Source organism: Protopterus annectens, chromosome 2.part1, assembly GCF_019279795.1.
Source record: "Protopterus annectens isolate FY-2018-M chromosome 2.part1, PAN1.0, whole genome shotgun sequence".
In the NCBI taxonomy this organism is placed as follows: Eukaryota; Metazoa; Chordata; order Ceratodontiformes; family Protopteridae; genus Protopterus; species Protopterus annectens.
In genome coordinates this window covers 252,966,442-252,979,436 of record NC_056729.1, presented here as the reverse complement: position 1 = coordinate 252,979,436, position 12,995 = coordinate 252,966,442, and the positions used below count along the sequence as shown (strand labels likewise).

The 12,995-nt window shown below is 36.1% G+C and overlaps 1 protein-coding gene across 1 annotated transcript; it reads left to right on the top strand.

The window, feature by feature from the left end:
* Nucleotides 1-422: 422 nt before the first annotated feature.
* Nucleotides 423-6,072, top strand: FOXI3 (forkhead box I3). Its single transcript, XM_044063380.1, has 2 exons — nt 423-1,036; nt 4,988-6,072. The coding sequence occupies exons 1-2, from the start codon at nt 442-444 to the stop codon at nt 5,530-5,532; spliced, it is 1,140 nt and encodes a 379-aa protein (XP_043919315.1). The 5' UTR covers nt 423-441; the 3' UTR covers nt 5,533-6,072.
* Nucleotides 6,073-12,995: the final 6,923 nt, after the last annotated feature.

The window sequence follows — 12,995 nt, the reverse complement described above, 5'->3', positions numbered from 1 at the left end:
AGAGAGAGAGAGAGAGAGAGGAGAAACTTTAAATGCAACCATCTTAAAACTTCTAAGCTGGTAAACTTGTGCAATGACCTGATATCAGAAAAGAATGCAGCCAAGTTAAAAGGGCTTTAATTAACTTGTCTATGTAGGTGATGTTCTTGCCTTTGTATGAAGCCTGCATTTAAAACCCTGAATCAAGTAACAAACAGAGCAGAGTGATTATGAATGGAAGGAATTGCTTCTGGTGCCTCATTGGCTTTTAGTTGATGTTGTCAGTACCCGCCTACCTTTCTTTGAACCAAACTAACACTGAGAAGATGAAACTAAGTAACACCCATTTCAGGCCCCAGGCAAAGAGGACTGCAGGATCAGTGAAGTATAAATAAAGGATATCAAGCACTTTTTCTCACCTGTTGCTTAACTTGAGAACACAAAGGGCTTCCAGTGGAGATTATGAACTCCACTGAGCTGCAAGCCCATCACATATCTTCTGGCTCAAATCCACATCAGCAATGCTCAAAACCTGCCTATGAAGCTGCAGATATGGCTGTATACTGTGATAATTTCAATATGTATCATCAACAAAATCTGCATACTTCACAGCGACCTGTAAACTATGGACTAGGAGATTACTCTGCAACTACTAACCCTTACTTATGGCTTAATGGACCAGGAGTAAATTCTTCGTCTTCCGCATACCTTCATGGGAACAGCTCTTCATCCTTTATGCCTCCTTCATATGGATCTCAGAGACAGTTCTTGTCAAATTCTTCAGGTTTTGGGGGTTCTGATCTTGGTTGGCTATCTTTAGCTAGCCAGGAAGACTTATTAAAGTTAGTAAGGCCCCCCTACTCATATTCTGCACTTATAGCCATGGCTATTCAGAATGCACCTGAGAAGAAATTAACACTGAGTCAAATTTATCAGTATGTGGCTGATAATTTTCCTTTCTATAAGAAAAGCAAAGCTGGATGGCAGAACTCAATCAGACACAATCTTTCATTAAATGACTGCTTTAAGAAAGTTCCTAGAGATGAAGATGATCCAGGTAAGATTAAAGCACAAAGCTTTGATGAAAATCCGACGTTTCTTTTCATTAATAGGTTAGATTAAAAAAAATAGTTCTATACCTTGCAATATAGACAGTTTAACACATTAAAAAGTAATGCATGTGCTCAGATGCTTGGATTTTTATTTCTGTCACTTTTCCTACCTCTGCAAGACATAAATTGCTAACTTTTTGCATTTATTTTGCTTGTAAACACTTTGTAGTAACTTTTCCTTCAACTGGAATTACATAGATTAAATTTCTTTGGTGGGAAATGTGACAGAACAATGATTTTTAGAAGTCTGTATTTTAAAATTGTGTTATTCTTGTATGCTTACTTACTGCTAAAAATTAGTGTAGTTCAGTAACTATACCTAACAAAGCAAGTGCTCATATAAAAATGCAAACATGTCAAAAAACAAATAGCATGCTCCATGCTTTATTTGATTCATAATTAAAAAAGGTATTTAATACACCACACTAGAATTTTATATCGTATATATTGTATGGAAGTTTGTTTTTCTGTTTTTTTTTTTATTTTCTTGTACTAACACTACTGCTTTATGTATTTTGTCATATATTGTACTGTACTGTTTTTTTTTTTTTCCTTTGGAGGTTTTCGCCCCAGGCCTTCATTGAAAATGGGAAAAGGGCCTAGTCGGACTATTCCAGTAAACAAATGTTAAGTAAATTAAATAAATAAACAAAATTTAAAAACAGGTCACATTTATATTCACAAAAGTATATTAATGTTGTTGCTTTTGCTAAATCTAGTGTCAGTAAATTGATAAAATGTAACAGCAAACTTGATACGTACTTCCACGTTCTTTTTCATCTGACCTCCAAATCAAAAGACAGGAACTGTTCACCTTTTTAAGACAATGAAAGCTAATTTTTCATATTTGTAATCAGAAAATGGATCATTTATTTTGAAATAAGTCAGGCAGTGTTAAAAGAAGGCTGATATAAGCACTAAATAATACAACCAGCAAACCTACAAAGCATATTCATTTACAGGCTAAATATTCAGAAGTGTTTTAAATGTTACTGGTGTTGCCCATTTAAATTCAAGTAAATAAAAACAAACAAGTAAATAAATAGACAAATATTTAAAATAAGATCAACGAGCACATAAGCTAAGTGGCACAATGATGTCTTTAAGGATATTATAAAACAATTATATGGAGGGAAAATATATATCAAAGATATATTGCAAATACAGATCGCAAAATAATTATGCCTGCATGATGGACACACAAGATATGCATGCATACCCATCCTTTCAGTTTCAGATTTTGCCAAGTTATATACTGTTTAAAATAATGATGTACTGTACTTAGTTTCCTCTTGTGTTAATAGTAACAGTTGTATAATATTTTTTAGAGTGTGTGTGTGTGTGTGTGTGTGTGTGTGTGTGTGTGTGTGTGTGTGTGTGTGTGTGTGTATGTGTGTGTGTGTGTGTGTGTATGTATGTGTGCTTTATATACATATATATATATATATATATATATATATATATATATATATATATTGATGTAACTGTCTTTTTGTATGCATTTCAGACAGGTAAATAGACACACACACACACACACACACACACACACACACACACACACACACACACACACAAACAGATAAGCATAGGAGGTACCAAAATGTTTAAAGCCTATTATGTTTGTTTATTTGTTGACATGGTGAGTGGGCTACTCCAAAGATCCTTTTCAACAATGACCTAGACAAAAGTCATAAGTAACATGCAAATCTAGAATTATACAAAAAGTACATACATGTGTACAGTTGTTACTATAAATGTTCATGTATATTATAAAGCATTGCCTGCACATTCATTTATATGTCTTCAAATACTAACAAAGTAATATTGTTACATTCTTTGGAGAAGCTACCTAATGTTAAAATGTAAAAATATACGTAGATAGCAGACATAAATTTGACTGGGGTCAGTAATTGCAAATGACAGTGGCTTAAGGGTACTTCCCCTATTAAAAAGAGTTTTTAAGGCTGAAAGTGAACTGTAGGATGCAATGTATTAGGACAGTTATTTGTTTAATTTCTGCTGCATGGTGAGGCTTGTAGCAGTAACAAGAGGTTCTCAGGAAATGCTGTGCTGGACACAGACACTCTGTACAGTGGGTATAGTTGTATAGATTCTCAAGAAATACTATGCTGGACATAGACACTCAGTATGGTGGGTGCAGTTATATAGATTCTCAGGAAATACTATGCTGGGCACAGACAATATGGTGGGTAAAGTTGTATAGATTCTCAAGAAATACTATGCTGGACACAGACAGTACAGTGGGTACAGTTGTATAGATTCTCAGGAAATACTATGCTGGACACAGACACTCAGTACAGTGGGTACAGTTGTATAGATTCTCAGGAAATACTATGCTGGACACAGACAGTATGGTGGGTACAGTTGTACAAATTCTCAGGAAATACTATGCTGCACACACTCAGTACAGTGGGTACAGTTGTATAGATTCTCAGGAAATACTATGCTGGACACAGACAGTATGGTGGGTACAGTTATATAGATTCTCAGGAAATACTATGCTGGACACAGACACTCAGTAAGGTGGGTACAGTTGTATAGATTCTCAGGAAATACTAAGCTGGACACACTCAGTACAGTTGCATAGATTCTCAGGAAATACTATGTTGGACACAGACACTCAGTATGTTAGGTACAGTTGTATACTTTTCACAGTTTACTATAGCCTTACTTGCTGGGTTGACTTAACTAGCTTCTTGAAAATGAGTTGTGCATCTCATTGATGTAATTACAGTTTCAAGCACTGGAATGTGGTTTAGAGTGACTACCTTTTGTATACAATTTCATATGAGGAAAAATATAAGAATAGTTATGCAACATTGTAACCTATAACATGTCTCCAAGTACAAGGATCCAAAGCCTGTATGTCTTTTCATAATACATATATATATATATATATATATATATATATATATATATATATATATATATATACACACACACACACACACACACACACACACACACATGTGAATGTCTATATACATCTGTGTATGTATGTGTGGCTGACTGACAAAGAATGAGAGAAAAGAGAACACAGAGATGGGAAAGAGCTGTTTGATTCATAGCAGTGATTAAAATGCAAGTAGGTCCAAGAAAGTAAATATCCACAAAGTCTAAATTAATTTATTGCATTTATTTATTTATGTATTTGCTTTTGTTTACTGGGATAGACCGACTGGGCAAATCCCCTTTTCAGTACAGGCCTGGGGAGAAAAGCTCAACAGTACATAACATTTGAATAAGCTAAGATCAAAACTGTACAATACTGAGGACTATATAACGTAATAGGTTATAACTATGCTGCATACACTACATAGTACCTACAGCATGTTAAACTTAGATACGTCTATTATATATAATATATACAACATGTAAAACTCCTAAATCTCAATAGAGCATTCAGCATTTTTTATTATGTATGCACAGACTTCCATTGTAGTTTTAGAACCCAGAAAATAAGGCATATGCATATTTTATCCAAATTGATTAGATACCTGTAACTCAGAGATTCCTACATGATAAGTGTAAAAATTTTATGATATTTACTTGATTTGACTGTTTGAATAGGGGCCTACGTTATGTAATGGGGTTGTTCCAAGAGTGGGACTGTTTTATTGGCAGGTATGATTTAATTTGGGATTGTAAGTTATAGCTGAGATAATATTTAGAATAGGAAGGGGCTTTAAATAAACAGAACAGTCAGTTCTTTTTAAATATTATAATGTCGTTCAATCTATTTGTCATACTGTCTTATAAGTACAACTATATAGTCGTTAAGGTTATCAGGCTGTTTCTTGAAAAGTACTGCTGATAATTTATAATGCATTTGCATATGTAAAAGTGCAGATTTAATTTCATTTTTGCTTCTGCAGGAAAAGGAAACTACTGGACTCTGGATCCAAATTGTGAGAAAATGTTTGACAATGGGAATTTCCGCAGAAAGAGAAAACGCAAATCTGAAGCCTCCAGTATGTCTCCTATCTTGTCAAAACCTGAAGATCTTCATTCTAGTTCAGAAGTGAAGTCAGAAAACAGCCCATCTACAAGACCTCCATCATCTCCAGACACTGACTGTCATGTAGAAGAACAGAAAAGAACATCTCCCATGGGAATTTCTTCTACACCTTGTCTTAACAATTTTTTCAGCAACATGGCATCTGCTGGGTCTGCTTCAGTTGGCAGACAAGTGCCGTTTGGACTTATGAATGAACTGTCTCAAAGAAATATTAATGGACTTAACCCTTACACTTCAAATACAATGCAGGAATCATCAGACTTCAATGAAACTTTTCACCTAAACAGAACAAGTTATTATAGCTCATTTACTGGAAGCCAGACAAACCAGTTCAATAGCCACTTTTATAACAGCATTAGTTTAAATGCTTTGATTTATCCCCGAGAAGGAACTGAGGTTTAAACAGACCATAATTAATAAATACTGCTAGCCATGAGCAAGTTTTGCATTCCAGTTCTAAATAACGTCTGATCTTTGTTTCTCAGATAGTTTCTGCTACTGTTTAAGTATAGGGAAAAACTGACTGAATAGATCAATGAATGTAGACATCAGCAAAATGGTAAAATATACACATATATACTCTGCCCGAAAATAAATGAGGAAAAGCAGATTAATATGTCTTAAAATATGCTTTTAATGTTTGTTTACATAAGTGAACTGAGATGCAGTGGTCAGATATTCAAACCATACCTACCACTTATAATCTGGTACAGGTGAGGTGTTACATCTTTGTGCAACAGCTCCTAGGTCATGCAAGTTCTAAATTAAACTCCCTTTAGAAAACTGCGTGCCACAACTTATCTGGGAAGAGTGCTACATGGAAAAAAAGGAAAATGAAAATTGCCTGCAGGCAGATTACCAAAGTGTGCCTTTACAATAATGTTTGTAGACTGAAAACTAAAATGTTATATTCTTGGCCTGTAACAAAAATTGTTTGTTTTATATTTCTGCCAGTGTAAATAAGAATATTCTTTTATATTTGTAAATTATATTTCCTTTTTGTATAGTTGTACTTATTTATATGAGTGGCAGTCATAAAATGTTATACCTTTTATATTTTGAGATTTAATAAATATAACTGTGGCATTTTGAAAGTAATGCATACATGAGTGCAGTCTACTTATTTAATAGAAACTAAAGACCCTATAAAGGGTATATACGTGTGTGTGTGTGTGTGTGTGTGTGTGTGTGTGTGTGTGTGTGTGTGTGTGTGTGTGTGTGTGTGTGTGTGTGTGGCTCCCCATGAGTGGACAAAGGTGAATGCACTTAAAATTGGAATCCCCAAACTGCATTCGCTGATATCTTCTTGCCAACAAACACTTTAAGTACTTTTGTAGGGGGTAAGCCCCCCCCAAAAGTTATATCAACTCCACAGTTGCACCAATTCAAAGCAAGGGGAAATTCCTGCAAAAGACAATCACATCTTGCACACCTTAAGCAAGGAAGCTTGAGAGTTTGTGCTTCAATCCATCAGTAAGATAAACATCCGTTGCTTGTGGTGTGTGTGTGTGTGTGTGTGTGTGTGTGTGTGTGTGTGTGTGTGTGTGTGTGTGTGTGTGTAGGGGGGGTCACATTTAGAGTGAGCAGTTTCAGGATCTGTAACATAAGATGTTGATGTAGTGTTTACTTTTGTTTTCTGAAAAGAGAAGTCATTTACTTTTGTTTTCTGAAAAGAGCAGTCAAGTAAATAAGTACTGTTCAAAAAATGTTACAAAAGAAATGACAAATTTTCATCTTGAAATAATTTGCAGCATCCCTTTTAACCATCTATAAAATTCTAGTTTGGTTGTTCTTAGTCTGTAAAGCTGGAGCATGTGAATTAATAGGCAGAGTAGAAACATTTCTTACATGATAGAGTGGCATGTTTAGTGATTTCTTCAGCCAAACTAAATTATTTAGGATAACAAATCGATGAGAATGTTCAGAAAAAATCCTTTTTTTGGAAAGTGGTTCTTTACTTAAAGAGGTGCCATACCAAATAAACTGTTGCTACTAAATGACAAGGACAGACATTTAGTATTCCATTTTTGGAAAGCATGTATATCACATTTATATACCTTTAATTTTTATTTTCCCTGATTATTTTTAAGATTTGTTGTAACTAAAGCAAAGTTTAACTCACAATAGTTTCCAAGCTTTACTGTATTCCTTGGTTAACAAGTATTTGATTAAGAAAGGCACAGAAGAACCATAATTAGGAAAGATTCCTCTGACAGATTTCTTTGTTCTTGATAAGGCTGTCAGCAGAAACAATTCCTCAGCTCATATCCACCTTTTGTAATTCAGCAAGGCTGAAGTTGCTTGTCAACGGTTTACTATGGTGCTAAACCTGTTTGTCTCCATTCCAAGAGTCATGAACCTACAGGAGAACAATATCATGTGAGCGAATAATGTGCACAGGCAAACACAGTGTATTTTACTTTGATTCCACATTGTAACAAATGGTACACAGTTTGAAGTTTCCTTAGGATAACCTGTAAAGTCTCCTAAAAGAATGTGTATCTTTATTCAGTTATGAACCTGAAGTACTGAAACTGATTAGCGATACAGACTGAACTTCAGAAAACTATCCTCAGGTGTGTAGAGTGGTATTGTTTCTTCAGCCATAACACAAGCCCTGAAATCATTTTAATTTGAGTATTATCCTTCAAAAAAATGATATATATCTGACACACGCATGCACGCACGCACGCAAAAAGCACTATTTGCTTTTTTTTCTTTGTGTACTGGTGAACTTTGAGGTGATAATATTTAAAACATGATTACATTAAGTAGCAGGGTTGTGTGTGTGTGTGTGTGTGTGTGTGTGTGTGTGTGTGTGTGTGTGTGTGTGTGTGTGTGTGTGTGTGTGTGTGCAGTGCATGGGGGGCGGGGAGTGAACCTAGATTCAAGGAAGAAGTTTCACCAACCCTTGAGAGATCTCCCAGGATGCTTCTTGTTCTTTCTCTTATATAGTGCCAACGCCAGTTAAACTTAAAAGCTTAAATAAATAAATGTTTTAAATGCCAAAGCGGAAGTGCTGTGGACTTCAGACATGAGTGCCCTTTTTGCTCCAGGACACAGTTTTTAAAGAATTCTGTCATGAGCACTTTAATAGCTGAGCTGTGTAGCTTATTATATGAAAGTCAGATATATTTATTAGCCAACATGTACACCTCCAGTTGGTTAGGCCTGCCACGGTAGTTCTTCTCATGTGCAAAAAAATTGGAAAACTGGTTGTGGATGGATTGATGGATGGATGGAGATATATTTACTAGCTTTGAAATCAGGGAATAGTAAAAAAATTACTGCACAAATTGAATATCTTCTAATTACTATGAAAACAGAATTCAAATTTGATGGGGCTCAATCAGTTGGAGTTCATGTCTGAAACAATTTACTTTGTTTCTTTTGATGTGCATACATGACAGCATTACAGTATTAAAAGGCCACAAAAAAAACTACAAATAAGCATGATACTGCATGCATCAGCCACCCCACACACAAATACATTAAGAACATTTTTTTTATTTAATCTATAACAACATCACAAGCATCACACTCACACACTGAATATGTCTAAGCAATGGTGACATTGTGGTGGCACAGAAGGACTGTTTGGTTAAGTGACTTGCTAACAGTTACATGGTATGCAAGTAGAGGCAGAGATCACCAAACCCAAAAACGCAGAAAGTAGTTCTGTAACACCTTCTAGTGTCTTACTGCAAGGCAATCCACTCTGTAGAAGTCAGGATGCAAGGTGCTGAAATATGGATGAATACAACACTGTGCTGATACTTTTTACATCTGTCTGTTGTTATCTCAACAAACCTAGATGCAGGAGCAGTTGGGTATCACAGACTGTGAGCTTTAGTCTATACTAATAATGTGCCCTGAATCACAATTTTCGAACTAGAGATTGTGGGAAATTAACCCAGCACTAAGGGACATCAGTTACCGATATCTTTGTAAGTTAATCAAAATTGTATGTTACAACTCTACAGTAGATTTGCATACCATCCTAGTAAACAGGCAATGCTTTTATATCAGTTTCTTATCAAAATGAGTTTTCTGACCATTCCAAATTTTGTAGTAAACAATATCTTGGCAAAATTCACATACACTGGTTATAAGTACAACCACAATGCGTATGTTCATTATGCTGGAACTAAAACATAGCCCACTTTTACAATTAATATCATATTGTAATTATGGAATCTGGAGTATGCAGATCCAGAGTGTTTCTATAAAATTCATTCAATTCCTCAAAGTAGACGCATCAGAACAAGACATTAAACTCTCTGAAGATGGTTTTCTGGCTTTTAAAAGAGGCAAAATAGTTGAGAAGGTAAGTAAACAAAAAGAAGTGTGGATGTTCCATCATTTATTTTTGGGCATAGAATGTGGTTTGTACAATTATCACGAACATGTTTCCTTACTCATTCCCTTGGTAACATTGTAGAATACAAATATATGTCAGGATTTGTGTTCTGGATAGTTTATTTATTTATTTATTGACATTTGATTACTGGGAAAGTTTGACTGGGTAAAAGCCCATTTTCAGTGGAGGCCTGGGGAGAAAAGATCCAAATTATTATATAACATTTTAAGAACAATAATTTTACAATCTTCAAAAATAAAACAAAAGCATCTGCAGTTTAAACAATTATAACAAATCAGTGTTAATGTAAAAGCATTGGTTATAAGTTATATTACAATATTCTAATATTTATATAAATTTTAGACAGCTTGTAGAGAAATTAAAGGTAAGTTACGTCGAATACAAACAAGAATTGCAATATGAAATGAGGGGAAAAATAGGCTTATGGTATATTTGGAGAAAAGGTCAGGGAAGAGATTTTGACAGAAGTAAGGAAGTAAGTGACAAAGGATGAGTGAGGAGGTATAAGGAATGAAAAAAGTACTTGTTCACAATTAGGGATATAGTTTATCCAGCTTTTGAGCAAGAACAGAGCTAGGTTTTAGCTAGGAAGTCTTTCAGAGAGGTTTTGAAAGATGGGAGGGAGGGTATTGACCAATTGGATACATGTAAAGAGTTCCAGGCCTTTTGTTTGCTGACTGTTTCTACCACAAGGTGACCATGTATGCTTGAAAACAGGCACACAAATAGATGCTATTTTGATTACAGAGTAGGTACAGTATTAACAAAAATTAGGCACACGCACACACACACACACACACACACACACACACACACACACACACACACACACACACACACACACACACACACACACTCATGGTATGGAAATATTTATATTGGCAATAGGGCCATTGAAAATCAACTCTGACCAAACAATTACGTCATCATTATTGGAGTTATGTACTTCTCGATATGTGAAATATGGTACAATAACAAAAAAAAAGTTTGTCCCTAGATGAAGACAGAATACTAAATAAAGTCATTGCAACCTTTAACTTTGGTCAAATAAACAATCTCAGATAAAGGTCTTCATAAAGAATGTTAACGCTACCTCTGAGACCTCATAATGCTGGACAGCCCATTGCCAGGTAGCATAACATACTGGCCACACCAGTCTGCTTCTCTAGCCCCCTGAGTCAAGTGGCATAACCATAGTGCCCCCTCAGCTGGCATGAGAATCATTCTTTTCACAGTTGTGTACCTCACACATGAACAAAGTGGACTAGGAAAGGAAGGGGGGAATGAAAAGGGGGGAGGGCCACCCAGCAACCACTCCCACTGATATAATAATAATAGGGAGGGAGGGAAGCACTCAAGCAGCAGTTCTACGGGACTGAAAAAAAATAGTTTCCCTTCTCTCTGCCTTAAATACCCTTATGAAGCTCAGGACAGGTGATGCATATCCTCTTTCAAGCACAGCGTTAGGGATAAACTCAACTACATCCAAATTACATCTGTCCCTAAGCCCACACCCAAATAAAGACACAATAACTCATAAAGCCTTTGCAACCAGTTTATTTGCATGACTCATCCACCCCATAGCTCTGGACCAATATAAACATCCCAGATAAAGTTCTACATAAAGAGTGCTAACTCCACCTCTGAATCCTCAGCATATGGATAGTCCTTCACTAGGCAGCATAACCTACCACTGTCACTAGTCTGATAGTCCATCCCCCTGAGCCAAGTGTCATAACCATGTTGGAGAAATGAAAAGGGGCAAGGCTGCCCACTGACCACCCATCAGGGTTCAGAGGCACAGCCTGTTCCTCCCTTTCCTGAGTATATACCAGGTTTGCTGTTTGACCATCACAGTATCACGAGCAACCAACCAAATGATAACCAACATAACTGACTGCCTAATTTTGACAGCAATCATTCCTCGGCTGTAAACAATGCAAATGCCAACCATCAAAATTCTTCTTTTTCTTTTTTGTTATTACCAGTATCACAGAAAAATGCAGGTACAACAATAGGCCTTGCAATTCCTTACTAACTTCACTTTTATTTTATAAATAGTCAGTTTTATGTTTCCATCTTCATCTTTTTATACATTGGAGTACTTAAAATTAATGAAACACATGCAATAATCAAAAAACAAATCATTGACAGCTCATTGCTCATAACCTAACTCTGAGACTGCACAGTTCTTGGGGAAGGAATGATGAGAGTAAGTGATCCCAAAGTACTCCTGGAAAATTCCTTCAAAGCACTTCCCAAAATGAGGGGTCAAGCCCCCGGTTCAGTCCTTTTGACTGCACTACATCTGTCTTAGCTGCCTAAGATACATATCAGTGTCCCAGTATTAAAATATGCCTGATGACACCTTAACTAAGAATAATATTTACTATATAAATTCTAACTATCCGATATTAGACAAAACTGGTCTGGATGACAGCTCCTCCTTTATTTAATGTTGTCCACTATCTGACCCTCCTTGGCCATCTAAGTTGCCCACTTTATGCTAAAAGAATGGGAAGAATAACCCTGAATACAAAGGCACAGAATCTAAAGCCACTGGGGTAATTTATAAACAGAATGGAGATTAAATATGAAGTCATATGGTGAGATGCACTCTTGTATAATTTGCCAGGGGTCAACAACCACTGAAATGGACAAATCATTGAGCATGGAGACATTTGCAGAATCACTTGATGATTTAACCTCTGTTGATTGGGGGTTCTTGGATCTGTAGATTAAAATCACAATCAAATCATGAGCCACAGAAACATCTCTCTAGTGTTAGGCTGGCAAAAATTGAGTGATCTGGAAAGCTCCAGTATGTAGCTAAGACATCGACATAGCCCAAATCAAGTAGGTACGATGGTCTTAAACCAGGAAATGGATTCCCATAATGATCCTGGTTAACTAGCTCCTGGGTCACCTAGTATCCTTTACCTTTTTCCATCCATTCAATATCATAGGTTAGCACATAGGTTAGTACAAGGCTACCTGCTCTTTCAGGTAATTTTAAGCTTAGCCAGTTACCCCATGTGAGAATCAAACCCTGCACCTTGTGTCTGTAAGGTAAACACCTTAACCATTAGGGCAATCTCCCACCCTTTCACAATACCCATTAAGGTATGACAGAGTTGTTTAGGATTTGGGAACTTGTGGACAGTGACCTAACTTTTGACCAATATGTGTCCATTATTGTAAAAAAGTCCTTCTATATTGCAAGGCTTATAAGCAAAGGGGTTGTGTCTATATCTAGGAATGTCACTGCTCCCCTTTACTCAGACCTCCTTAGGCCAATTATTAAGTATAATGCCCCCTTTGGCAAGTATCTGTCCAAACACATGCAACAACATAAACACCCACAGAGATACCTTACTAAAAGGATACAATGTCTAAATAACATGTCCTACATGAACCAACTCAGAGCCCTGTCACTATACTCAGTATCCTACAGACTGCTAAAAGGTGGCCTGTGTCAGGCATA

Excerpts from the sequence above, each read along its gene's own strand:
- FOXI3 (XM_044063380.1), top strand. The coding sequence starts at position 442 with ATGAACTCCACTGAGCTGCAAGCCCATCACATATCTTCTGGCTCAAAT. Across the intron at positions 1,037-4,987 it reads TAGAGATGAAGATGATCCAG|GAAAAGGAAACTACTGGACT; the intron begins GTAAGATTAAAG and ends TTGCTTCTGCAG.